Source organism: Liolophura sinensis, chromosome 11, assembly GCF_032854445.1.
Source record: "Liolophura sinensis isolate JHLJ2023 chromosome 11, CUHK_Ljap_v2, whole genome shotgun sequence".
NCBI lineage: Eukaryota > Metazoa > Mollusca > Polyplacophora > Chitonida > Chitonidae > Liolophura > Liolophura sinensis.
In genome coordinates, this window is record NC_088305.1 from 24,292,514 (window position 1) to 24,318,855 (window position 26,342).

Consider the following 26,342-nt stretch of genomic DNA (forward strand, 5'->3'; position numbering starts at 1 on the left):
ACGTTTCACAAAGTCCATAAGTTTAATCCTGTGCCCATCAAACACTGCTAATGTAAGTGTACCATATTTCACCTAAAATTTGGCATTTTGCGTGATTTCGACTAATTCATTCACATTCATTATTCATAGTTTGGAAGTGATGTTATAGCTTCTCTGATCCAATCATCAGCGCACTCTTTACCCATGTAACTAGAGTACTAGAGGTGAAAACAAACCAAATTTAAATTAAGTGAGATAGAGCCTGAATAAGATTTTAGCACGAATAACAACATATATAGCTTTTTGGTAAGAAATTTTTTCTCAAAAAGTAATTAGAATGAGCATAACCTCCAAATATGATAGTTTCACTGTCTTGTGGTTCTTCTGAACTGTAGAAATCAGCCAAAACTCAGCACTTCGCTCATTTAGCTCCATGTTATTTATCACCTCCTAATCCTTGTGAGGAACCAGGATGCTCAAAGCTATAACTATGAATGATTTCTTATCAGAAAATCTTCATGGTTGGCATTAAAAGTATCATTTTAAGGCCTTTAAATGCTTCTGCAAGTGCATTTTTGCATACCAAACTTGAGGTGAAATTTATTAGCTGTTGACAGGTAATGTTTGGAATTCTTCTCGGCAAAGGTTCTCTATGGCTAATCTGGTCATTTTTCAAGATTTACACAAAAAAGTCGACGCAGTCTAGATATGACTAGGATCAATTCTACAAACTGGTGATATCTAAAGCTTAATTTCTGGACTTTTATTTTTGAATCAAAAAAAGTCAATAACTACGAATGCCGTGAAAGTAGTGTATCAAAGCCAATCTGCCATAATCTGAACATTGTGCACAGGGATTTACTTGTGGTTAAAGTTTAACACCATGCTCAAGAATTTCATGATAATACGACAGCAGTCAGCTCCTCGTGCAGCCTTAGAAATAAAGCAGTTTCAAATGTTGAAAGATGTCAAAAATGGCGCTGTACAATCACAGGTAAAATGCCCTTTGACAGTTACACAAAATGAGCGTATAAAACGCTGCCAGAAAGCCGCTCATGGGGGGAGTGGTGACACTGATACAATGCTGAGCTCACTCAGCCAAACAAACGTCAGTGTGCGCTTTTTATTTCCATGCAACGTTTTAAACTAAGGCAACTCTTTTTGATTCTATGGACTGAATAAATTGAACTTGAAGTAACATGTATATACCCCAAATGCCCTAAAATTTCGCCCACAAAAGTGCATTTTCAAAGGCCGATAAATGTCACAAAGTATTATTTTTGGTGCTGAAACTGACAGTTTTGCAGTAGAATATCATCTCTTATTCCAAGCAAACCTCAAAACACCTTTCTAAAACCAGTAAGGCTATTAGAATCAGGAAAAACGGGCAAGTTCGTCATGCACGAAATGTATGGCCATTTAGGGTACTTTCACTGATACATGTGTACAATTGAAGTGTGCTGCACGATTTTAGTACGCCGTTTTCGAAAAATTCTGAAGCTACCGCAGGATCATCCTCTGCTTAACACTGCTTAACACTTTGTTTGATCAGTGGATTCTTTGAGCATTAAACAGAAGAGCTGTTTGATTGATTAACTAGAGTAGCTAGAGCCCTATACTATATGTTTATGCCATTTTTACTTAACAAAAACTTACTATTAATTTTACAGTATATGAAAAAGAACACTTACATAAACCATGACTGAATCACAATATTGCTCATAGCAAAACATTCAAAGCTGAGAAACATGAAAAAAAAAATCTATTGTCAGACAAAAAATTATAATAATGCCACAAACAGAACTGAAGATGATGGAAAACGCACCCTGCTTAAAAAAAAAAAACTGATACACCTCACCAGTGAGAAGCATCGCTGACAGAAAACAATGCGAGTTACAGGGATTACACGGAATAAGTACATACTCAAACGGAGGGTACTCTTTTTACGTTTTGTCTTTTTTTTTTGTACACAGAGTACAAAACCACTGATTTATCCTGGACACAGAAAAAAAAAAGACAAAAAACAACTACACGTGTGTAAGTATACATATACAAGGCCATTCTTAAAATTTTCCACAGGAGGGGTTTGGGCACATTACAGTTTTGTTGGGCACATTATAGACTTGCCTGGCACAAATATAAACAATGGACAAATATTCATATATTCATTAGATCAACATATATCTACATGGGGTACATGATGTACATATACATACATACATATATATATATATGTATATATATATATATACACACACATATATATATGTGTATATATATATATATATATATATATATATATATATATATATATATATATATATATACATGTATATATATATAGATATGGGTTTGTAGCAGGGATGGTCACTATGGAAAATGAGAGGTGAGGGGATATAAATGACGCATCTGGGCCACTGGGTACACGAATACAAGTTGACTAGATATTTAAAATCGATTTTCGCTAGTATCAATGTCACCATACTATCTACAACAATCTCGCTGTTTTCAGCCGCCTTTAAGCAAAAAAATAAAAGTCCTTTTCACTTTTCTGTTCCAACCAATAGCATCGAACAATAACAACAGCGTACTGTCCGATACGCTTTATAATAATTATTATAATAGTAATAATAATAATAATAATAATAAAACATGAAATTCACTGGGGAGTACATTGATGGATTGCTACCTCTATATACAAACAACAAATCTGGGAAGGGTGAAGGGGGTCATTTCTTAGCAATCTGTCAGCAAGTCCAGTCTCACGTTATGTACAGGAATTTCAGTTTAAAACCATCTTTGTGACAAATTTGTGGAGTCTTTCATACAGAATCGCACCAAATTGAAACCAGCCAATGAGAAGCCTTTCCCTGAAACACCAGCTATCAGGTTATCATGAAGACTTCAACTCCCATTATTCCATCCTTTGGGTAACCAACAAGATTCATTTCTCCATTCTCTGATTCGGCTGGAAGGAAAATGTCTTTTGTGCAAGCCAAACAGTTTCAAGCAGATCTTTTGTAGCTCCTCAAACTGTACATGTACAACAGATGCTGATCTAGTCCACTACTTGTAACTTCTGTACAAGTAACAACAGAACAATGTCAACAAAGTGGGCACACAGACTACATGTACATGCTGTACAAAACGCACCCTAAATATCGGACATGACAACAAAATCAGTTATGTCACGATGTCAAATGTCTAACGATACCTTGTCATGGCGATATGATATGATGGACAATGGCACAAACCAGAACAAATAACAAATCTTTACAAGCACATTTGTGACAGGAACAAACACGGATCTCACTGTACAATGGCCAAAAAAAAAAAAAAAAAAAAAAAAACATAGCACAACAATACCATGCCAGATTCTGGTCACTCCGTTTTCGGCCAAAAAGGAAGAAAAAAAAACAAAAAAAAGGCTGCCAATGATCAAAGGTCACACAGTTCCTTTTCTGTGGTGTTCACAATATTTCTGAAATCCAGGTACATATCAAACAATATGCTGTACGTTGAAGTCCACACACTTTCAGGTAAATCCAATGCATTTTTCTCTTCTTATAACGCAACATGAAAGTAAACCCACAGTTGTTGTTGTGGCGTCTGTAGTACACATAAATATCGCCCGACCTGCCCAAGAAAATATCACAATCACTTCACAGCAACGAATAAGCAGCACTGATGATCCACGAGAGCTGGGGGAGGGGTGTGTGTGTGTGTGTGTGTTTGTGTGTGCGTGTGTGTGTGTGTTGTCCTAACAGAGTCAAAATGCGGACTGGTTATCTGGCATTGCAAAAATGACAGTAGATGTTGACGAGTGGTCTCCTGCACATATTTCACCATTCACAAAGTTGATGGTTGTGTGCGCAGATATCCTAGGCACCGCACAGCCGTTCGGCATGTCTCTGGTTGCCAGGTAGAAGGTTGAAACGCGCAAAAAATCCATGAGGGGTGACATATCTTCTTGTGGACCTCGCACAGCAAGGCTAAAGCACTTGCTCTCACAATGCTGATTCTGTACCAAGACCTCATGATAAACACGCGTGTGCACAGCACTAAATTTCCGATGCTAACAATGATTCCACGTGTCACGTACTACCTGAACAGAACTTCCGTCATGTCTGTACTGCCACATCCATCCTAAATCCAAAGAAAAGGTCAATCATCACAACTGGCGACCATCTGATTATGACAGCTCAAGGCCATCTGTGTTGCCTTGTCGTTTTGACAAAATCCATAAAAATCCATCACAATTCTGCTCTCTCATCACGAATAACGTAACTCTCAATCACTCCTTCACGTTCTTTTCGTCCAATCAGAGCCATGGCCGTGCTTCCCGTGACAAGTGAGTGGATGGTGGTCTCTGAGGGACGAAGCGTTACACCGGGTTTAGAGAGTCCACGATACAACAAAGTGCCTAGGGTGGGGGCGTCATGACAACACAAGTTCTCCATGGTAACGCATGGGCTAACAACTAACGCGTCCAAGGTTTCTCGTTTACGCTTCTTCTTCCATTGGTTCAGATTCGGGTGACATGCTAAAACAAAAAACAAAATGAAGTTTTGATTTTATAAATTAACAAGACTTATTCATTTACTTACATATACTTTTCCTTTTCTCTGGAGTTCCAATTAACTTGCTTGATATTTTGTTCACTCATACCAAACAAATCAAGATTTCCCTATGACAACCTTTGAAATTTCTTATTCTGAAGCCCTCAACAAGTCAGTCTTAAGTGAATTAGAATGAGTAAAAAAAAAACATGGAAGAAAATATTGTGACAATGACCCATAGAGCTGTCAAACAATTCATAAACTTTGACACTCAAGGAAATAAGAAATGAGGGAGATAGCTGTCATATGCCAACAGTACATGACTTACCTCCCTTTGCCTGTAACCATTGACAGTGAGGCCAATGCCGTCACAGTGTCAGCCTCTTCGACCTCTCTCTTCTGAGCTTCCATTAGAGAGTACTGGATCGTGCCCGCGTATCTCTTAAGGCAAGGCCAATGGGGAGCTGCAACACAACAACCAATAAGAGATCTAGCGACACATCAGCTTTGCACCTGTACTTTGATTCATTTCTATGACTGAAGCCAAACTGGAGTGCCCAGGGTAAGACCACTGGCTTCTGGCAAGTCACTGACAAACGTCACCATATGTAACATAAAGACACATATGGCATTATTAGTGGGGAAGAAAGCCATCTACAACTACCAACCATATATTTAATTAATGCCTGTTCTTATCACCAGATGGTCGTTATGAAAATAGACAAAGCACAAAATTGATTTGGGTTGTTATACATAGTGCACATGTTAAAAACTGTACTGAACACAATCCGTTAGTGACAGCACACCCTGTCTAATTTCCACCATTTTTTTTTTTTCCTGTTCAGTTTGGTTGTATTTATTTCATTGTGATTCTAACTCACACAGAAACTAACATGTACCTTGTATTTTCATGACTTCGTCAAGAGTCTCCCGTGCTGGTTCACACGGTCTTCTACATAACTCTTCCTGCTTCAGGGGAGGCAACTGGAAAACAAGTACAGTATCACATGTCATACTCCTATAGATGAGTATACTTTAAACATATGCATTTCTAAAAATTGGTTCCTACACAAATTGGTCAGTTAATTAGTTCCCACATAAACTGGTACGTAATCAGTTCCTACACAAACTGGTACGTAATCAGTTCCTACACAAACTGGTACATAAATCAGTTCCTGCACAAACTGGTACATAAATCAGTTCCTGCACGAACTGGTACATAAATCAGTTCCTACACAAACTGGTACATAAATCAGTTCCTACACAAACTGGTACATAAATCAGTTCCTACACAAATTGGTATGTAAATCTGTTCCTACACAAACTGGTTTGTAAATCAGTTCCTACACAAACTGGTACATACATCAGTTCCTACACAAACTGGTACATAAATCAGTTCCTGCACGAACTGGTACATAAATCAGTTCCTACACAAACTGGTACATAAATCAGTTCCTACACAAACTGGTACATAAATCAGTTCCTACACAAACTGGTTTGTAAATCAGTTCCTACATAAACTGGTACGTAATCAGTTCCTGCACGAACTGGTACATAAATCAGTTCCTACACAAACTGGTACATAAATCAGTTCCTACACAAATTGGTATGTAAATCTGTTCCTACACAAACTGGTTTGTAAATCAGTTCCTACACAAACTGGTACGTACATCAGTTCCTACACAAACTAATACGTAAATCAGTTCCTACACAAACTGGTATGTAAATCAGTTCCTACACAAACTGGTATGTAAATCAGTTCCTACACAAACTGCTACGTAAATCAGTTCCTACATAAATTAATATGTAAATTAGTCCCTACAAAAATTGGTATGTAAATCAGTTCCTACACAAACTGGTTTGTAAATCAATTCCTACACAAACTGATATGTAAATCAGTAGGCTATATAAGATCAGTTTCATATTCAGAGTTTCCACAGGTTGTTCATTAAACACAATCCTTCATACGGTACGGATTGTAACTAACTCAGATCAGATTGAAATAACTGAGAGAAATTTGTAAACACAAACAAATCTTCGTGCCAGGGTCCAACGTATGGTTTTACATTTTGACCAAAAAGTCAAAATTATGTAAAAACCAGAATTCTGTACTGGCTGCCGATAGAAAATGAGAAAAAAAGATTTTTTTTTTTTTTTTTTTTTTTTTTTTTGATTGGTGTTTTACGCCGTACTCAAGAATATTTCACTTATACGACGGCGGCCAGCATTATGGTGGGTGGAGAGAAAAAAAAAAAAAAAAAAAAAAAAAAAAAAAAAAAAAAGAGGATATAACTGTCGTCATATGCTGACAGTCCATTGTCTACCACCCTTTGTCTAAAACCACTGACAAGAGACTTTCCTAAAATCTTATTTAAACCCTTTTACAACTTCCAGATTGAATAACCTGGTTTTACCCTGTCTTGAACATTCTGCAGAGCAAGGTGTGAATAAAGCAACAGGTTTTGTGTCTTTACCACTGGTGACTTGATTTGAATCAGGCAATACACATCGCCCAGCACTACTTACATCTTCCCCTAAGAGTGCCATGATGCAGTACTCTGACGCATCGCAGATTGACCGGAGGTCATACCCGCCCTCTAGTGCCAGGACTACCTTGCCTCCCGCCAACGACATTAGCTCGCAGGTCATGTGACCAAAGCCTGTAACCATATCAGAAGAAATCAGTTTAAACGGTTAAGTGGGTACAAAATATGCGCCTGGTATATGATAATCTATACACGCATGTGACTCAAAGACAGCATAAGTCTTTACAAAGATTGCTGTGAAAAACCTTCCAAAAATTCCTGAAACTATTTTAAATATGCTGTGCTTCACCACAAAATATTTCAAGCTTATGTTTAGGATGTGTCCAAGAAATGCCCTTTTTTTCACATGCAGATGTTTTATTTATTTATCTATTTAATTATTGCTTAAATTTGCAGATGGTCGTGGGTTCCCCCCAAGTTCTGCCCGATTTCCTTCCATCATAATGCTGGCTGCTGTCGTGAGTACGGACGTAAACCACCAATCAAACAAATCAAAAAATGAATTGTTTCTTAACGTTGCCATATCAAATTTGTTGCCAAATCAAAGACTTTTTCACTCACACAATGCAAACAGTTTTATGGGTGAAGGAGACAACAGTGAGATGTGATTTGTAAATATTATTCAAAAGATTTTGAAAACTAAAATGTAGAGGAGACATTTGCACTTTTAAAAAATAAATTACAAAATACCCTGTGGAGGTCAATACAATTTCTCTAATATGCCAAAACTTCAACTACAGTAGTGGTAAATTTGTGGTTAAATCAGTCCAGGATAGGGGGTCTATATAAGGCCATTTATACAGCCCTGCTCAGTAATATTACTTCTTTTCCTAATGCTCCACGATAACTTGTGATTGTAACGAAGTGAAACATTTGAGTAACTCACACGCAGGGGAGATAAGGTAGCCCCCTAGTGGTGCCTCATGGCCACAGGCAGCGTCAAATCCTGCCGACACTAAAACAATGTCAGGGTTGAATTCTCGGGCTATCGGCATCACCACCGTCCTGTGAAAACAAATGGAATTTTAAGATTATATGTCTTTCAGGCTCTGATATTTGAAATCTGCACTTATTGAGAGGCCTAGAGGCCATTCAAAACAGTTCGTTTCATCAGAAGATTGGCACACTCTTTTTTTTTTGATATTTAAATTAGAAATTGGACGAATAATGTAGATCTATATACAGATAAACAAGTTTTGAAATTCTCAGGATGTTAAAAAAAAAAAACTGAAATAAACCACCCTTCACAATCTTTTCCCTAGCTTGATTAGAACTCTCTTCCCTGGCTGGATTTGAACTCTCACCTGAATGTACTGACTGAATCATCATGGTCTAACCATACCTCGGTGTGGGACTTACCTGAAAGCAGCCAGGTAATCGCCGTCTCCCATGGGAGGGCTGAGATTGCCCCCAAAAGCAATGTTGACATTGAAGCCCACGCCATCTCCTGCTCCACACTCCTCCGGCGCACCCGTCCCAGGGAAAAAGTTTCCGTTGTCATGGCGATGTATTGAGATGTAAAGTACATTGGGGTCGTCGTAAAACATTTGTTGCGTCGCATTGCCGTGATGGACATCCTGTCATAAAAAATCAGCATATCACAAACAGTTCAAAACAATTAATTAGTTACGTATGTATTCATTTATTTAGCACCTTTCCCATGTGGTGTACATGTGTGTAATTTATACCCATTCCTAGAGTTAGCAACAGTAGACATAACACCCAGAAAAACTCCATAGCAGATAACTGTATCCTGACCCTGGACAGGTGAAGGAGTTAATTATTGAGGGATATGTTGTTTCGATCTTAAGGTTTAAACTGACAATAAAGGTAAATAATCCTGTCCTTGGGTTAAATGTTGCCAAGCATGATGTTTACATATCCTTGTGCTTTCTAACTGAAATAACATGTCGAGGACAAAAGACATAAGTGACACCCAAAATAGTCACTGTATAGAGACACCAAACACAACACCAGACATATTTACTGTATAGTGACACCAGACATGACACCAGACAGTCACACTATACTGACACCAGACACAGTCACAGTGTATTCCAACACCAAACACGACACCTGGCAGAATCACTGTACAGCAACATCAGACATGACACTGTGAAGACACAGTCATGGTACACTGACTCCAGACGTAAAACCCGTCAGAGTCAGGGATACAATTACTGGTACTAGATGTAAAACAATGCGTGAAAAACCCTAGAGTGCTGAAGTTTTCCGACTTATATCCACAAGATTTTTGTGTCTTGTAAATCGTAAGTGGAGTCAAAGAATTTACAGTAAACTGACCATGTTTGGTTCTGAGAGAAATGGTCGGTTTTGACACAATGTCGGTTTATGGACGGTTCCATGTGCAAGAACAGCCAACACTAACAGTCACTTCCTGCTACTGGCTATGCAGGTGTCACTTCCTGCTACTGGCTATGCAGATGTCACTACTAACCAACTGAGGTGAAGTATTTATTTACCTGTACATAACAAGCTACCACCATTTATTACAGAGAACAATTTTGTTTATATTCCACGTGTTCCTAAAGTCCTACTGTGTTTTACTGTAATTTTACAATCTTTATGGTACAGGAGGTACCATAAGTACATGGTCCAGTCCTCCCGATCCATTCATACCTTACAATAACCTATATTAATTTCCACTTTCCAGGAACATGTAGCTATTCAGGCTGACTAAAAAGCCTCCCACACACCCACTACTGTGGATAGCCCCCTTAACCTCTTGCCCCCAAATAAGCCCCCTGTGGCCCACCCCTGGTCTTAATGAGCCTCTTTCACCTTCTAGCCCCTCATTCATAGAGCATACACGCATTCTCTATTTAGGCTGCCAGGTCTAAACACAGATCCCGAGTTGGAATTCCAAGAAAAGAAAACTTGGTCCTAGCCACAGACTATCTTAGCCGGTCTTGATAGGGAGCCAGAAGTAGCCCTGTTTATCAAAGCTGAGTAGAGCTACAGTTAGTGGGGAGGGCAACAGAAATAGACTGGCTGCTCCCTGCAAACTAGGTTACATAAACAACCTGGAGGGGAGAGAAGATTGGTGTGACCTGAGATAAACCCTTTCTCTCACCCCACCCCACCCCACTTACCTCTCATTTTGTACCTGCCCTTCACCTTTTCAGTTTAAGTTTTTGTATCTTACAAAAACACATTACCAATGTGTGTGTGTATATGTATATATTCTTATGTAGCCTTTGGTGTTATCTTGCATATTGAATATATACAGAAGTCGCTTTCTGCTTTGAGCCACTAGTATTCCTCTCTGAGCAGGATGTTGGATCCAGTCAGGGAGTCAGTGACCTCCATATCGTACCAAAACACAGGTGTGTGCAGTAAGATACAGGGTACCCAGTATCTATGGCGATATTGGTTACTAACAAGGAAACAAGTATGTGGACATGTAAATTAGTTATTACACCATCCCGGTCCAACAGTTATCTTCATCAGACAAGACATTCCTAACACTGCTGTTTACGCTGATGTCAAATGACAAATGTTCAACAATTCCTTCAACAGAACTATACAATCTCTTTTAATGAAATCTTTCTCTCTAATCTTGTGGCAGGAGCCAAAGAGTCCATTCCTTAAGATGCAGACATCCTTATCAAGTTCAACTTCTAGGTCAAGGTCAAACAAAATTCTCCAGATCACATGACAAGCGCATGGTCATCACATGATCATCAACTCATCTACATCACAGCCTAGCTTGTAGAGTTGTTTCATATCAAAGAGTTGGTTCTAAGCTGATGTAATCTGAACAGGGCTCCCCCTAACCATACAGTCCCTGGGGGACAGCAGAAAGCACACATAGACACCAGCTATAGCTCCTCACCATGGTGTGTATGCCTTACCCCACCAGCCCCTGCCCATGTTCCACCCTGTGCCCTAACCCACTGCAGTCCTGGGCTTGTATTTATCAAGTAAGCTGAGACTTAGGCCATAAATTGCATGAGCTTAAAAAGCCAAACTCAAAACAGCAAAGTGCTCAAATTTTAGTTGGTATGATGTTCTGCAGTAAAGAACCAGTGTACAAATTTCATAGTGTACAAATTTCCTAATGTACAAAGTTCCTAGAGCAAAATCTTTAAATTTTAGCTGTTATAATTTTTCTTAGGATGCCTGATAAATATGAGCCTTAGCCTGTTCCTCAGTGACTTGTTCCTCAAAACAATTCTAACATACTCCATGATCAAATCCACTAGAATCAAGGTGTACATTTACGACAAGTGTAACTATGACAACTTGCTTATTTACTGATTTTGCTAATATTGCTTGAAAACATGTGATATAAATGCAAATATTATAGCAGATATATTAATCTCTAGGATAATGAAATTCTTCAACCTTTTTGCACATTTGAAATTCAAGCATATTCTGAAGGCATTATTCTGTGTTGACTGATAAAATTGTACTTCTTGTGAAATCTGGACACTGGTCAATCCAACGGATGTACTTTTCCCTATAGCATAAAAATGTGGATAAATTGCACTGGAACTTGCTCTTTCATATGCAAAAGGCTGAGGAATTAGGGTACTTAATTTTTTATCACCTTAATCCTGTTAGTTCTTCTAATTTTTTTTTTTAGGCTTCCGCTCATGTTGAAAACTGTCTTCTATTTTCTATCTTCTACAGAGGTCTTCATGAACAAAAGACAGGCAATCCACACCTGTCTGGCTGAACAGTTCCTAAAATTGTTATTTCCTATGTTACAAGGTCAAAATTTTGCTTGACAATGTAAATTGTGGGTAAGATATTGCACAACAAATTTCAGCTAAAATAACAGAAAGGAACATACCCCATTTTGTCTAATTTTTGGGGGGCCTGGTTTGCTCTTTTTAGCCAGTATACACGTAAGTGTAGCAGGAAAATTTATTTCCTTTTTTTCTCACATGGTTAGACCATTTATGAACAACATACTCATATCTTTAGTTTTCCAAAAAGCTGGAAAAGAAATGTAATATTCTGCTTCCAGCAGTATTAATTTCTGTCTCAAAAATTAGGAGAATTAGGGTACAAAATTTAATGATTGAAGTTTTCGACTTTAAGTCTGTTAAGATCGCTTTGTGATCACTGTCGCAGGTGAACACTTACTTAAACAGTCTACAATAATGACTTTCTGCACTTTAAGTTGAAGTCAAAGCTGTTTAGCAGCTATCCCAACAGATGAACACTTACTCACCCAGTCTACAATAATGACTTTCCGCAGTTTAAGTTGAAGTCGCAGTTGTTTAGCAGCTATCCCAACAGATGAACACTTATTTACCCAATCTACAATAAGAACTTTCTGCAGTTTAAGTTGAAGTCGCAGCTGTTTAGCAGCTATCCCAACAGATGAACACTTACTTACCCAGTCTACAATAAGTACTTTCTGCAGTTTAAGTTGAAGTCGCAGCTGTTTAGCAGCTATCGCAATGGAATTAAAATAACAAAAACCCCTGAAACACAACAAATAAAACCTTATATACAAACAACCAAGAATAACATCTAAACAAAAGAAAATTGTAAAATAAGAAAGAAAAATCATCCAAAATATTTCTTACAACTTCAAAAATACCGGTAAAATTTGGGGAAAACAATGAACTTTATTATACTCTATCATTAAAGAGGTTATTTTTGGCCAAAAAATTCCTATTCGCCAATCAACTCATTTTTTTATTATTTACCAATAATAAATCAATTACCTTTCAGAAATGATCAGATTTCTACCTGCAATATCAATAGTCTAGAAATGATTCTAAATTTTGAAAATGTCACTCAAGCCCAGATGAGGCTGATATTTAGGCAAGGTATTTATTTCAGCTATTGTACAATAATAGCAAAAATTCTGTTGGATTTATGCTGTCAAAATATTTCCAGTATAATCTCTGTACCGGATGCAGCTGATTTTCCTGAGCATTGTGATCACTTCATTGACTACTTATCCTTTATGGGTTATCTTCACCACTACATAGGGGTAGTGCCAAGCACTGGGTGTTTGGTGACCAGTCACACTGTGTACTTACATAGCTTGTTGGGCCTCAGCGTGGTGGCCTGGGGGTCGTACTAACGCCATGCCATTCTGTAACAGACACAGTAACCTGTCATCATGTGATGAAGGGGTCGGTAATGGGCCGTCTCCTGCTACCCTACCTCTCAGGGGTTGGGACAGTTGCGGGGACAGCACTACTGATTGCGTTGTTGCTTTTTGCATGGCTGAATGTAAGTAGCTTCACTTTTCAAACTGCACGATGCTTTACATTGTTTATATATACTGATGTATTTTTTGATTGGACTCTGAGGTACAAGTTTCCTATATACTGTTTTCTTTGTGAAGGCCTTGAGGAAGAACAGTTTCTTTGAAAGATATTATCATTATATGATGATGGTGATGACGACGACGACGATGATGATGACTTGTGGTGATGACGCTAATGACGTTCATGGTAAAAAACATGCATTGATATGATGATAAGGATGTTGGCAATTATGATGACAGTGGCTGTGATGAAGCTTAAGAAGCTGATGAAGGTAATGAAGATGATAATGGCTATAACAGTGAAGTTAGTGGTCAAGGTGTTGATGATTATGTTGCAACTTACAATAAAAATGCCAGGTAGGTGGTCCTGAAGATGATAGTGATGGTCCCAATTATGATGTTTGTAAGGACAGTTTAAGTAGCAATGAAAAGAACGGTAGTGCAGGTGATGATAATAATGTCAGGAATGCTAATGATGGTGCTAGTAATGCTAAGGATGGTGCTAGTAATGCTAATGATGGTGCTAGTAATGCTAATGACATTAAAGTCATGATAATAGGAGATGACGAACACAGAGATGATGTTGATAGTGATAATGGAAAAGAAACCACTGACAATAGCAAAAACAACTAATAATTTAACCTGAGTTATTCAGGAAAAGGAGTGGAAACAGACCTCCACCCTCAGTCATTTTTTCTGATGTTCATGTTATTTCAATAAAACAATTTTTTATATGGAATTCTTTCGAGGCCACGGAATCCGCCTTTTTAAAACAACGTGAAACATGATGTCTTGTCACTTGTGCCCCGACACATGTATGATTAAATGTCACACCAAGGCTCGGCCGATAAGCGGGAACAGCTGCGTGTTCAGGTAACAGAGATAACGTGCAACGCAATGATCAAAGTTGATAACAACGGTGGTGCTTAATGTTGTCTCAATGTGAGTGATGTTTCTTACTCCAGCTGCAATATATCCCTTATGCAACATCATAGACAAAAATTTATCCTCTTCAAACTTCTTGTGGGATCCCATATCTGTACATGTTTAGCTTTCTGAAGGTGACTGCAGAAGCTTTGCTTGATTCTGGTGTATTCATCCACCATAATAGAGCCACAAGATTTTTTTGTTAAGCTTGATCCATTTGTTATCAGAAAAAACTGAAGTGTAAGCATCAAATGTATTATGGGCCTTTGTGGGCTTCTGGAGGTGCATTTTAACAGGCTAAACCTTAGCAGAAATACAGTATGGTATTGTCATTTCTTTGACAGCGGTAGATCCAGGATCAATCCTGGGTCAAGTCACATCTAAGACCTTAAAAGAGGAAGTTGTAACTTCCTCTTCTTGGCGTTTAGCATGAAGGGGATAGTGCAACGACTGGTTGACCCATATCAGTATAATGGCTTGGGCGGGGCAGCTCACTTACCATCGATAAGTCCTCTCAGTGAAGCAGCAATAGATAAAAGAGCGGTGGAAATCCATCCCGCTACAAGGAGGCACATTACATGCACTCTAAGGATTCCTTCTGAAAATCGTTAAGCACGACGTTAACCCCCAAACACTCACTCACTCACTCACTCACTCACTCACACTCTTTTTTTGACAGTGGATTGTTTCAACACATGTTAGTGCTCTCTCAGAGTGTTAATTACACCTGGAATGAACAGGGCTGCTCTTACCTTCAGCTCTCCCATGGCTACCCTCATCGACAGTTCAATTACACAGCCCGCAGCCTGCAAACAAACAAACAAAAACATTTTTATTTACTTGATTATTTATTTTACTTATTTATTTGACTGGGGTTTTACGCCGTACTCAAGGATATTTCACTTATACGACGGTGACCAGCATTATGGTGGGTGGAAACCGGGCAGCGCTCGGGGGAAAGCAACGACCATCCCCAGGTTGCTGGCAGACCTTCCCACGTACGACCAATTAATTCGATTAGTATTCATAGGCAAAGCTGTCAACGGGTGGACAAAAGGAAATGATATAGACATGCCACAGAAGCATTAACATGAAACATGATAAGTCAAATTTATACAAAGAAATATTTTGCATGATATTGAGTTAGTGTGCACAAATCTTACAAAATAATGAGGAAAACATTAAAAACGGAAGACTTCCCTGCATTTTAACAATTTCATCTGTTTAAGCCATGGTGCTAGGGAGTGGGTAATTCGCTACTATTTATGCATTTACATGAATGGTTAGAATAAAACCTGACTGACAAAAGGCCGTATTTCACAGGTTACATGTGAGCATTTGCCAGCTATCACACTGTCATCACTCCCACGGCATGTCTGCTTTTTCTCTCCATGCTGTACGTCTTAATTATATTCACAAAGAATAAAACTTGATAGTTAACTTGATATTTGCTAATTTCTCATTTCCATCCAAACTTTACGAGACAAACAGGTTCTCACCATCCGGGCAGCATTTGAAGTGTGGAAATCATTCCAGACCGTGTCCGAATCCACCCCGACACCACCACACGGCAGTAGGCAGAACCTCATCGGTAAGCCTTCTGTAACCAATAGCAACAGTAAAGTTAGTGAATGACAACCCCCCTCCCCCCCAATATCCTAGTAAAATAGTCATTAAGCCAGCACACTATACATGACATGACGCCAGTCTCTGTATACTCATCACAATATGATATCACACTATAGTCATATTGATTTATCTATTTCTGACGTTTGCAGGGGTGAGCATTTGAGTGAGCGAGTAGTGTTAAGGCAGTTAAAGAATACACTCTAAATTCAGGTAATCTTTCTTCTTTTCTGATGATTTTACAGAAAATAACTTTCAGTATTTTCGACATGTGACATATACAAAAAGGGAAAGGTCACTATTTTATCCTACATTAAACACTTTGTATGGCACATCAAAAACTGCCAAAAAAAAAACTATTTATTTATTTATTTGATTGGTGTTTTGCACTGTACTCAAGAATATTTCACTCAATAACTAGGAGTATATGTCTGCTTTGGTCAAAGACATTATTTACGACATCACAGAAACATGGGCGCCATTTCATGTGGCCGCTTTGGCGATCAAAAAACACTTACCTAAAAGTTTTGAGTCGAGTTTCTGTCTATGGAGTGGATTTGTCCCATAAAGTAGCGAGTAAGCCTCCCCGTGACATGACTGTAACTCTTCTAAAGTAGCTTTCCGAGATTTCACTCGCTGAGAACAAAAGATCATTATATATATGAACACAGTTTTGGCAGCTGACTCCATTACATTAACTTTCATTGCAGTAAGTGGGAAGGTCTGCCAGCAACCTGCGGATGGTTGTGGGTTTCCCCTGGGCTCTGCCCGGTTTCCTCCCACCATAATTCTGGCCACCATAGTATAAGTGAAATATTCTTGAGTACGGCGTAAAACACCAATCAAATAAATAAATAAATAACTTCATTAAAAAGTTCTTAACTTATTACTTCTTGCATTTTATTTGACTGAGGCTTTATGCTGTATTCCAGAATATTTCTTTCAAACCAGATATTGAGAGACTGGGATAAACCACCACCACCAATTCCAAGGTATCTCTACTGGGGCAATAACTGCAGGAAAATGAGCTATCTAACTTTTGCCACAGGAAATAGCACATGAGGAGACAAAATTTTTGGACAAATAAAGTAATTACATTACACTTTTCCCAGATATGACCTTAAATCAGATGTGACACAAAATTAAAATGATAACGGCAAACTGGTGAAAGGTTACGAATGAGCATTTCAAGATACTGGTCCCAAGATCTGCTATGAATTTCTGTCTGCTGGAGTCATTGATTGGTCTCAGCACATTCTAGGTTGTTTGATACACTATAAATTTCTGTCTGCTGGAGTCACTGATTGGTCTCAGCACATTCTAGGTTGTTTGATACACTATACATTTCTGCACTGTTTTTTTTTTTTTTTTGCCTGGTTAAAATATTTTGGCTGCATAAGGATGGGTTTACAAATTTACAACATCAACAGTAGAGAAAATCAATGTGCTCATGAAATCTTTACATCTCTCAACTCTGGCACAGCACTATCTTACTAGAGAGTGGAGAGCAAGGGGGACAACTCACCTCACACCTGTTGACCAGTTCTGTTTCTTGAAGTCGAGCCCAGATGCTCTGTAAACGTCCAGCGTGTTCTGGATGACTTGTGTTGTTCAGACATGTGCACTGATGTTTCTGCATGATTGAATCATACGCCAGCCCTGCAAACAACGCAAACACGCAAACACTTCAGTTCTTCATGCATTTCACCGACGTTAAAACCATGATCATTCCATTCATACAGTTTACCACTGTTTGCTTTCGCGAAACTACATGTGATGTATTTACCATAGCATTGGTGGCCATGGTAGTTATAAAAGCCCTTGAAGTTCAATGGTGAACTTCGTGAAACATACGCATATCTGCGGTACAGAGTCAATTGGAGGAAATCAGGTCAATATGATCTTTCTTTCACATTTCGGTTTATAGGTATCACCAACAGAATTCATCTGCTGTGAGGTAGTACCCCACTATACCCACCCACCTGCTGTGAACTAGTACCCCACAATACCCACCCACCTGCTGTGAAGTAGTACCCCCATACTCACCCACCAGCTATGAACTCATACCCCATACCAACCCACCTGCTATAGGCTAGTACCCCATACCTACCCACCTGCCGTGAAGTAGTACCCCCATATCCACCCACCTGCTGTGAAGTAGTACCCTCCATACCCACCCACCTGCTGTGAAGTAGTACCCCATACCCACCCACCTACTGTGAACAAGTTGCCCCATACCCACCCACCTGCTGTGAACTAGTACCCCCATACCCATCCACCTACTGTGAATAAGTAGCCCCATACCCACCCACCTGCTATGAACTAGTACCCCTCATACCCACCCATCTCCTGTGAAGTAGTACCCATCATACCCACTCAACTGCTGTGAAATAGTTCCCCTCATACCCACCCACCTGTGAAGTAGTACCCCCATACCTACCCACCTACTGTGAAGCAGTACCCCCATACCCACCCACCTGTTGTGAAGTAGCACCCCACTATACCCACCCAACTGCTGTAAAGTAGTACCCCCCTCTCCTCCTGTACTCACCTGTTGTGAAGGTGTATCTGACCGGACTGCTCTCTTGCGTCTGCTGTGGTGGGATAGAGAACATAACCAATGGGCTGGACTGTGTGCGGGACAACGGTCGGTGGTGATGTGTTCCTTTCTGTCGTATTTTCAGTATTTCTCGCTGTTGTACTAGGAATGCTTCCCTCTCGTGTTGCTGCTTCTCCAGGTCACTCGACTGATCGTCGTCCATCTTGTCTTCCTTCCCGCTCACCACCTCACTTGATTCTTGTTCCCGCGTTTCTTTCATTTCCTGACATGAAATAAGGATGGCAAGGATTGTAGTATTATTGTCGGGACTGGATTTCTCTGGGCATACCCACGATTCTAGCACAGAAAGTTAAGGTTGACAACTCAGGGTTTTGAAGTGGTAACCTCAAGAGTCCAGAACTTATTCACTAGTAACATCATGTCCAGACCACATAAAAACTTCAAAAAACATACAAAAAAACATGACTTATAATCATTATGTCCCCAAAAGTATCACTTTCTACCCAACTTCAAAACAGTTGACAAAACATCTCCTGTAACAAGCTTGATGGTTAGCATCCTTAGCTTTGCATCCATTGATGCAGTTTTCATCTTGACACAAAGCTGGTTGACAACAAACAATTTGACACATCTCGAGTTTGTGCACGTGTTTTATCTGGCTGTTTGTCAGTTTGTTGTTGGTCAGCGTGTTTGTCCAGATGATGGTCAACATGTTTGTCCAGATGATGTTCAACGTGTTTGTCCAGATGTTGGTCTGCGTGTCTGTCCAGGTGATGGTCTGCATGTTTGTCCCTATGTCGGTCTGCATGTTTGTCCAAATGTTTGTCAGCGTGCTTGTCCAAATGTTTGTCAGCGTGTTTGTCCAGATGTTGGTCTGCGTGTCTGTCCAGGTGATGGTCTGCATGTTTGTCCAAATGTTTGTCAGCGTGCTTGTCCAAATGTTTGTCAGCGTGTTTGTCCAGATGTTGGTCTGCATGTTTGTCAGCGTGTTTGTCCAAATGTTTGTCAGCGTGTTTGTCCAGATGTTGGTCTGCATGTTTGTCTAGATGTTGGTCTGCATGTTTGTCAGCGTGTTTGTCCAAATGTTTGTCAGCGTGTTTGTCCAGATGTTGGTCTGCATGTTTGTCTAGCTGTTGGTCTGCATGTTTGTGTCACTCTCTGTGCTGGAGACTCACCTGTGCTAATTTGGCCTCCGTTTCTTCATCCACATTCTCCATGTGAGTTTTACTTGTCGCTCTCTGTAACACTGTGTGTCGGATTTGCTACAACAACGAAAACAAATTATCAGGCACTCGTATTAAAATCATGGAAAAGCTGGAAAAAATAAGTTCTAGATGCAATGTTTCAAACATGTAGTTTGAAAAAATATCACAGCCCCAGCCCCCATCATTAAAACCCAGCCCCCATCATTCCTTTCAATCATTTAAAGAAAGTAGGTGCATGCGTATATACTGTGCAAATGTACATATTTATTTATTTGATTGGTGATCTAGATGTCATACAAAAATGGCAGCCTGCTGCATGTCTATATCACAAGGACATTAGATGAAGCCCTTATGGCTCAGGAGTTAGTGGTCTTCAGATCTGTACACCTACATACAAATACTGTTCGTCACTTTCCTCTAGGTTTCAGTTTCAAATCTAAATGTGCATCTACTTTCCGTTTTCTGTATTAATCTCACCTGTTTTACATACATTTTCTGTTTCCAGCCACTCACTCGTTTTAGATCACTTTTTTGTTCCCGGCCACTCGTCCATGTTAGATACATTTTCTGTTTCCACTCACTTGTTTTAGATACATTTTCTGTTTCTGACCACTCACCCATTTTAAATACATTTTCTGTTTCCACTCACTCGTTTCCAAATACATTTTCTGTTTCTGGTCACTTACCCATTGTAGAATACATTTTCTGTTTCCAGTCACCCACCTGTTTTAGATACATTTTCTGTTTCCGGCCACTCACCTATTCAAGATATATTTTTTGTTTCTGGCCACTCACCTGTCTTAGTTACATTTTCTGTTTCCGGCCACTCACCTGTTCTAGATACATTTTTTGTTTCTGGCCACTCACCTGTCTTAGTTACATTTTCTGTTTCCGGCCACTCACCTGCATGTTCTGGGTTCCCGTTTTTTTTTTTCTCCAGCCACTCACCTGTTTTATATACATTTTGCATTTCCTGCCACTCACCTGTTTTAGATACATTTTCTGATTTTCTTTTATCATCTGCTCTTGCTGCTGTTTCTGTTGCTGCTGCTGCTGTTGTTGTTGTTGTATGAGTAAACCCGGTGACTGTAACAGCGGGTGCCCCAGAGGTAAGGGTGCTGACTGGGTACGCCCCAGGGGGCGATGTCTGGAAAAACAACAACAACAGCCACTCACATAGGTGAACTGGACATACCCTTTGTCACCTACAGTTTGGCATGTCGCCTTTCCGGAACACATAAAGGCCATGACATGATACTTTTTGATGCCAACCTAAAGATTCTCTAACAAGAAATTAATGAAAATTCACTCTTAAGTGGCCCTAAAATGTGAATGAATCCCTTGAGAAAAACTAACATTTAGGTGAAACACAGCAAATCTGATCTCAGCTTTGACACCATACATTTAAGAGACACAGAATCAAGCTGATTTAGTTCCTTTTTTAAAAAATTAGCTTTTCCAAAAAATTAGACTGATCAAAAATCATAAACCAAAGACATCTTATGCACCTGCACCCTACTTCAATTGCATGGGACATTGGAAACATGAATTCAATCACGATGCAATGTTCTCAGAATACCCTCCATCCCCCTAAAAAAACATGGCTCCCTCCCCTTCCTCTATCGAGTTTTAATCCCCTGGATAAGACAGTTGATGAAAATTCATCAGAAATCATATTTGACCTGCAGCAAGCATTGAGGAGTCCATTAGACATTTGGCCAAAACACTGGGCATGGTTTCAAAATGCAATCAAAAAGACACTTGACTGTAACCCCCATGACAGCATACATTTATTACAAGTTGCCATGGTAATGACAGTCTTTAATTGTTTATAGCAGATTAAACTGATTGTACATGTACGTACCATAGCAAACTATCTTTACCATGTTTTAAAGCATGTAGTCACAATCAATTTAAGTCTACGATGACACTAGTCTGCCTCGGTAGTTCGTGTCACCTACAGTCCAAGATCATGTGATCAATATATGTTGTCATATATTTACAATCAAGTAAACATCATGATCAAGTCATCATGTACAACTGTCGTTATTATCAACTGAAGGTCACCATTAAGTCATCATTGTAACCATGTACAATCAACTGTATCCCATGACCAGATCTCCAATATGCGTAGTCACAATCAACTTATGTCTTCAATATGTGTTGTCTTCGCAGTCACACTCAACTGAAATCTACACTTATGTCTTCAATATGTGTTTGCTTCGTTGTCACAATCAACTGACATCTACACTTATGTCTTCAATATGTGTCGTCTTCGTAGTCACAATCAACTGACATCTACACTCATGTCTTCCATATGTGTCACCATGGTAAACACAATCAACATGTCTTTGTAAAGCTCTACTCATGTTATACCATTGTAGATGCAGCTCACCTGTGTAGTCGGGCATGGGCAGCCTGGGAGTCTGTGATACCTGTGACTGGAATGGAATAGGGGCCGACCACTGCAGAGCTCGGCAGCTTTCCCGCATGACGGGCTTCCTCCAGCGCCTTCATCTGCGCTGAGACAAACGCTGGACTCGTCTGAGGGTTGTACTCGCCATTCAGAACTGAGGAAAAATTCACAAGGATGTCAAATTCTAATTTGCTTTATTCTATAATTATTTTCAGTTCATTGTCACATTAATTCTTCCTTACTTCCCACTATAATGCTGGATAAAGTTGTATAAGTGAAATGTTTCATTATATACCATTATCGTAATATAAGTCAATAAAAGCAACTGTAACATACAACAGTGTAAGGAATGGAATCTGGGCCTTGACGTCATTTAACTAACATCTCAAATGTTCCTTTTTCAGATAAGCATGACGACATCAAATGTTTCTTTTTTCAGATCAGTATGATGACGTCAAACTAAGACACTTTGGCGCTACAGTACAAAGTGAAACATTGTAACATTTTAGATATTGTGCTACTATCCATTTTTGATGTAATACTGGTTCAAGGTCTTGCTGGACCCTAGTGCCACCCCACGGGATTAAAAAACATATGCCACCTCCCCATTCAGTGCTGTCTGATGCAGAACTTGGTGCTGACATAACATGCCCTGTCACTGGTTAGTAAAGTAACCATGACAACTTACCTTGTACAGCAGGGTAGTATGGTAATGTGGCAGGGAGCATGTGAGCAGTAAGGGGCAATCCAAGACGCGCTGCATTTAGCGCCCGCACCTCTGCATCTGACGCAGCCGAACTTGACGTACTTGAACTCTGAAATCGGAAGTTGTAATAGAAAGTCAAATTGAAGGTTTGGAACTTGTTTGATCCCAATGGTTCCACATCCTGAGGAAATACGTGTACCTGTGCCTATACACGTGTACCGGTACATACACACCTGTACCGGTACATACACACCTGTACCTGTTCATGTTTACCTGTGTGTACACACGTTTAGCTGTATGTACAGACGTGTACCTGTGCGTACACACATTTTCCTGTGCCTACACACGTGTACCTGTATGTACAGAAGTGTATTGGTACATACACACATGTACCTGTGCGTACAGATGTGTACCTGTGCGTACATACGTGTACTAAAATTTTCCCCAGGAAATGTGGCATCCAGTACTCATGTTTCCAATCAAAGGCTGTCTTAAACTCCATACATGTCCAAGAAAAGCTCATACCTTGACAACGACGTAAAATTCTTCATAAAGTAACGTCAACTCTGCTACCAGTGATGTCCCTTTAGAGGGTAACATCGCCACATACATTCCTACAACTCTGCTACCAGTGATGTCCCCTTTAGAGGGTAACATCGCCACATACATTCCTACAACTCTGCTACCAGTGATGTCCCCTATAGAGGGTAACATCGCCACATACATTCCTACAACTCTGCTACCAGTGATGTCCTCTTTACAGGGTAACATCGCCACATACATTCCTACAACTCTGCTGACACAACCTCCAGTACTAGTGGGAGTCTAACATAACTAAATACTTACGACAGAGGAGCCAGAAGTAGGTGGTCTGCCCAAGGAGATATTGGGCATGGAGGGGGAGGTGTAGAGACTCAGCTCTGGGCAGGGGTACCCCAACCCAGCCTTGAACAACTGAAACACACAAAAAGGGTAGGTTAGCAGACTGGGTATACACAGGTACTTCTGTACCAAAGAACAGACAGGAGCAGGCACATTCATCTTCATCTTTAACAACTGAAATACACATGGTATGTGGGAAGGTCTTCCAGCAACCTGTGGATGGTCGTGGGTTTCCCTCCAGGCTCTGCCTGGTTTCCTCCCACCACATACTGCTGGTCACCGTCGCTTAATTGAGATATTCTTGAGTACGGCATAAAACACCAACCAAATAAATAAATAAAATACACACATACATGTACTGTTTAGACAAGCGCATACACTTCTTCATCTAGGTCAGACAATGTATTTCACCCGATGTTTCGCATATATCAGTTGACACATTTTGGTTGATTCTGACCGATTCATCTAAAGTATATGACACAAATTTTTGCCCCCAAAATAACATCTTTAAACGCAAATAAATGTCTTATCACTTACGAAGCTGAAAAATACCTTTTTCCAGTAGGACACCACCCTTCAAACAAACCTCAACGCACCTCTATAATGTCACATCACCCTTCAAACAAACCTCATTGCACCTTTATAATATCATATCACCCTTCAAACAAACCTCAATGCACCTTTATAATATCATATCACTCTTCAAACAAACCTCAATGCACCTTTATAATATCAACAGACCTCTCAGAATTAGGTACCCTAATCCCTCAACCTTTTCTTGTATGAAAGAGTAATTTTCAGCACAATTTTTGGCATGCTTTTAAGTTGATTTTATCTTTGTGTTTTTTTGGAAGTGCTTTTTACATACCAAACAGTGAAATACAGTATACTTTGATCAAAATCTTTATTTCTAAATCTGAAAAAGATCTTGAACTCTAGTCCAACAAGATCTATCAAGTTTTATATCCACTGTTTAAAATATATGTTCACCTCTGTACATATAAAAATAATCAATATTTATCTATATAAATGACCTTATGACAGGGAAATGATTTATGAAAAGAGACAGCAAAAACCACAGCTTTTGCCTGTCCTTGGAAGGAAGCCATGATGTGATGAATTAATAGAAAATAATGCCTGGAGTCAAACACAAACTATAAATGTATTCTTTTTAAAAGGTCTACACTCAGCTAATTATGCATTCATCTGTTTTTATCCATGTTAACAGAGGAAGAGATACAGAAAGAAAAAAAAGAAAAAAACAAACAGCTGACCTTACTGACTCAGATCAGGTCTATAACAAGGACATTAGTACAATATACTATCAGGCTTGCGTAGCTATATAAAAATGCTCTCACAAATCCACCACTGCCAAAACGGACTGAATTTTGGTCTTGGAAAATACACATGTAGCAAGAGCTGATGTTTCCACTACCATGAAGAAAATGGTTTCCCAAGGACTTTCGCCTGTTTAATTTTCTTCTTTTTACCACATTTAAGGATGATTACATGTAATAAACATATAGTAAACATGTGGATAGTCGGTTAGAGAGAGGGCGTACATTTACATCAAGTTTATAAATCAGTTAACGCTACAACTAGGTCACAAAGAAAAATCAAGAATTTGTAAGGACAGAGATTACTATTCATTTTATTTTAATCTGATTGGTGTTTTATGCCGTATTCGAGAATATTTCACTTGTACGACAGTGCATTATGGCGGAAGGAAACCAAGCAGTGCCCAGGGGAAACCCACAGCCACTGACAGGTTGCTGGCAGACCTTCCCACATACATGTAAGACCAGCGAGGACTACAGCATGAGCAGGACTTTAACTACCTGGGACAGCATTGTTGAGAGGCTCCTAGGTCATTCAGAGCCTATTATACAATTAACTAGCATCCCCAAACGCCAAAATGATTTGATAAGCACGCCAGCAGAATCTCAATTTTTACTCCCTGATAAAAATTATAAAGGCTACACATACATGTAGAGCATCTTAAAACAAAGAATCTCCAAGCTTTGCAGTGTGTTGTAATCTAATGTCCATGATTACACTAATAAATTAAATCTACTCCTAAATTACAAATTTATTCTACTTTATAATCAGTCAAAACTGCCATGAAGACTGAATTTCCTAAACTTTGTCTACATGTGCTTTTTCCATGCCTGCAACAAGTAGATTTTATATTTAAAAATGCAGATATGCTTTGGTTTGTGCGACCATAAAAAGCTCCAGAATTGACAGCAGACGTTAAATCTACGTTAATCCTGATTCATCAGGTTATATATAAACCTGTTTAAAGTAACAGCCGTGTGAAGAACCCGTACAGACATACACGCAGAAGTTTAGCCGAAACCAGCAGCAAAGGTCGGTTGACCCACAGAAGACTATAACCACCACTGCCTTGAGCTATTGTATTTTTACCACAAACTCATCTCAATTTGCCAAATGATGCCTCCGGGCTATAGCCTGGGCTACATACATGTCAGTCAGTAAGATGAACCTGGCACTCCCTGGCCTCCATAGGTATAATAATACCCATTCAGGACATGTGGGAAAAAAGTTAGCCAATAGAAAAAAAAACAAACATGCAACCCGAATTTAGGAGATCTATACAGGTAAGCCAAGGTATTTCCAGAGATGTCTACGCAGTGCTAAATATAAAAATAAGAAG

At 39.4% G+C, this 26,342-nt stretch overlaps 1 protein-coding gene across 1 annotated transcript in view; it reads right to left on the reverse strand.

The window, feature by feature from the left end:
• Positions 1-3,737: 3,737 nt before the first annotated feature.
• Positions 3,738-26,342, reverse strand: part of LOC135477684 (histone deacetylase 4-like) — a 73,055-nt gene continuing 50,450 nt past the window's right edge. Inside the window, 18 exon segments of the mRNA XM_064757873.1 lie at positions 3,738-4,522; positions 4,867-5,002; positions 5,438-5,522; positions 7,065-7,198; positions 7,971-8,089; positions 8,444-8,661; positions 12,456-12,543; positions 13,111-13,166; positions 15,023-15,076; positions 15,770-15,870; positions 16,415-16,532; positions 17,422-17,555; positions 18,448-18,718; positions 19,632-19,718; positions 20,646-20,808; positions 22,057-22,231; positions 22,766-22,892; positions 23,630-23,737. Of these exon segments, the coding sequence (XP_064613943.1) occupies positions 4,483-4,522; positions 4,867-5,002; positions 5,438-5,522; positions 7,065-7,198; positions 7,971-8,089; positions 8,444-8,661; positions 12,456-12,543; positions 13,111-13,166; positions 15,023-15,076; positions 15,770-15,870; positions 16,415-16,532; positions 17,422-17,555; positions 18,448-18,718; positions 19,632-19,718; positions 20,646-20,808; positions 22,057-22,231; positions 22,766-22,892; positions 23,630-23,737 (2,214 nt within the window). The 3' untranslated portion in view covers positions 3,738-4,482.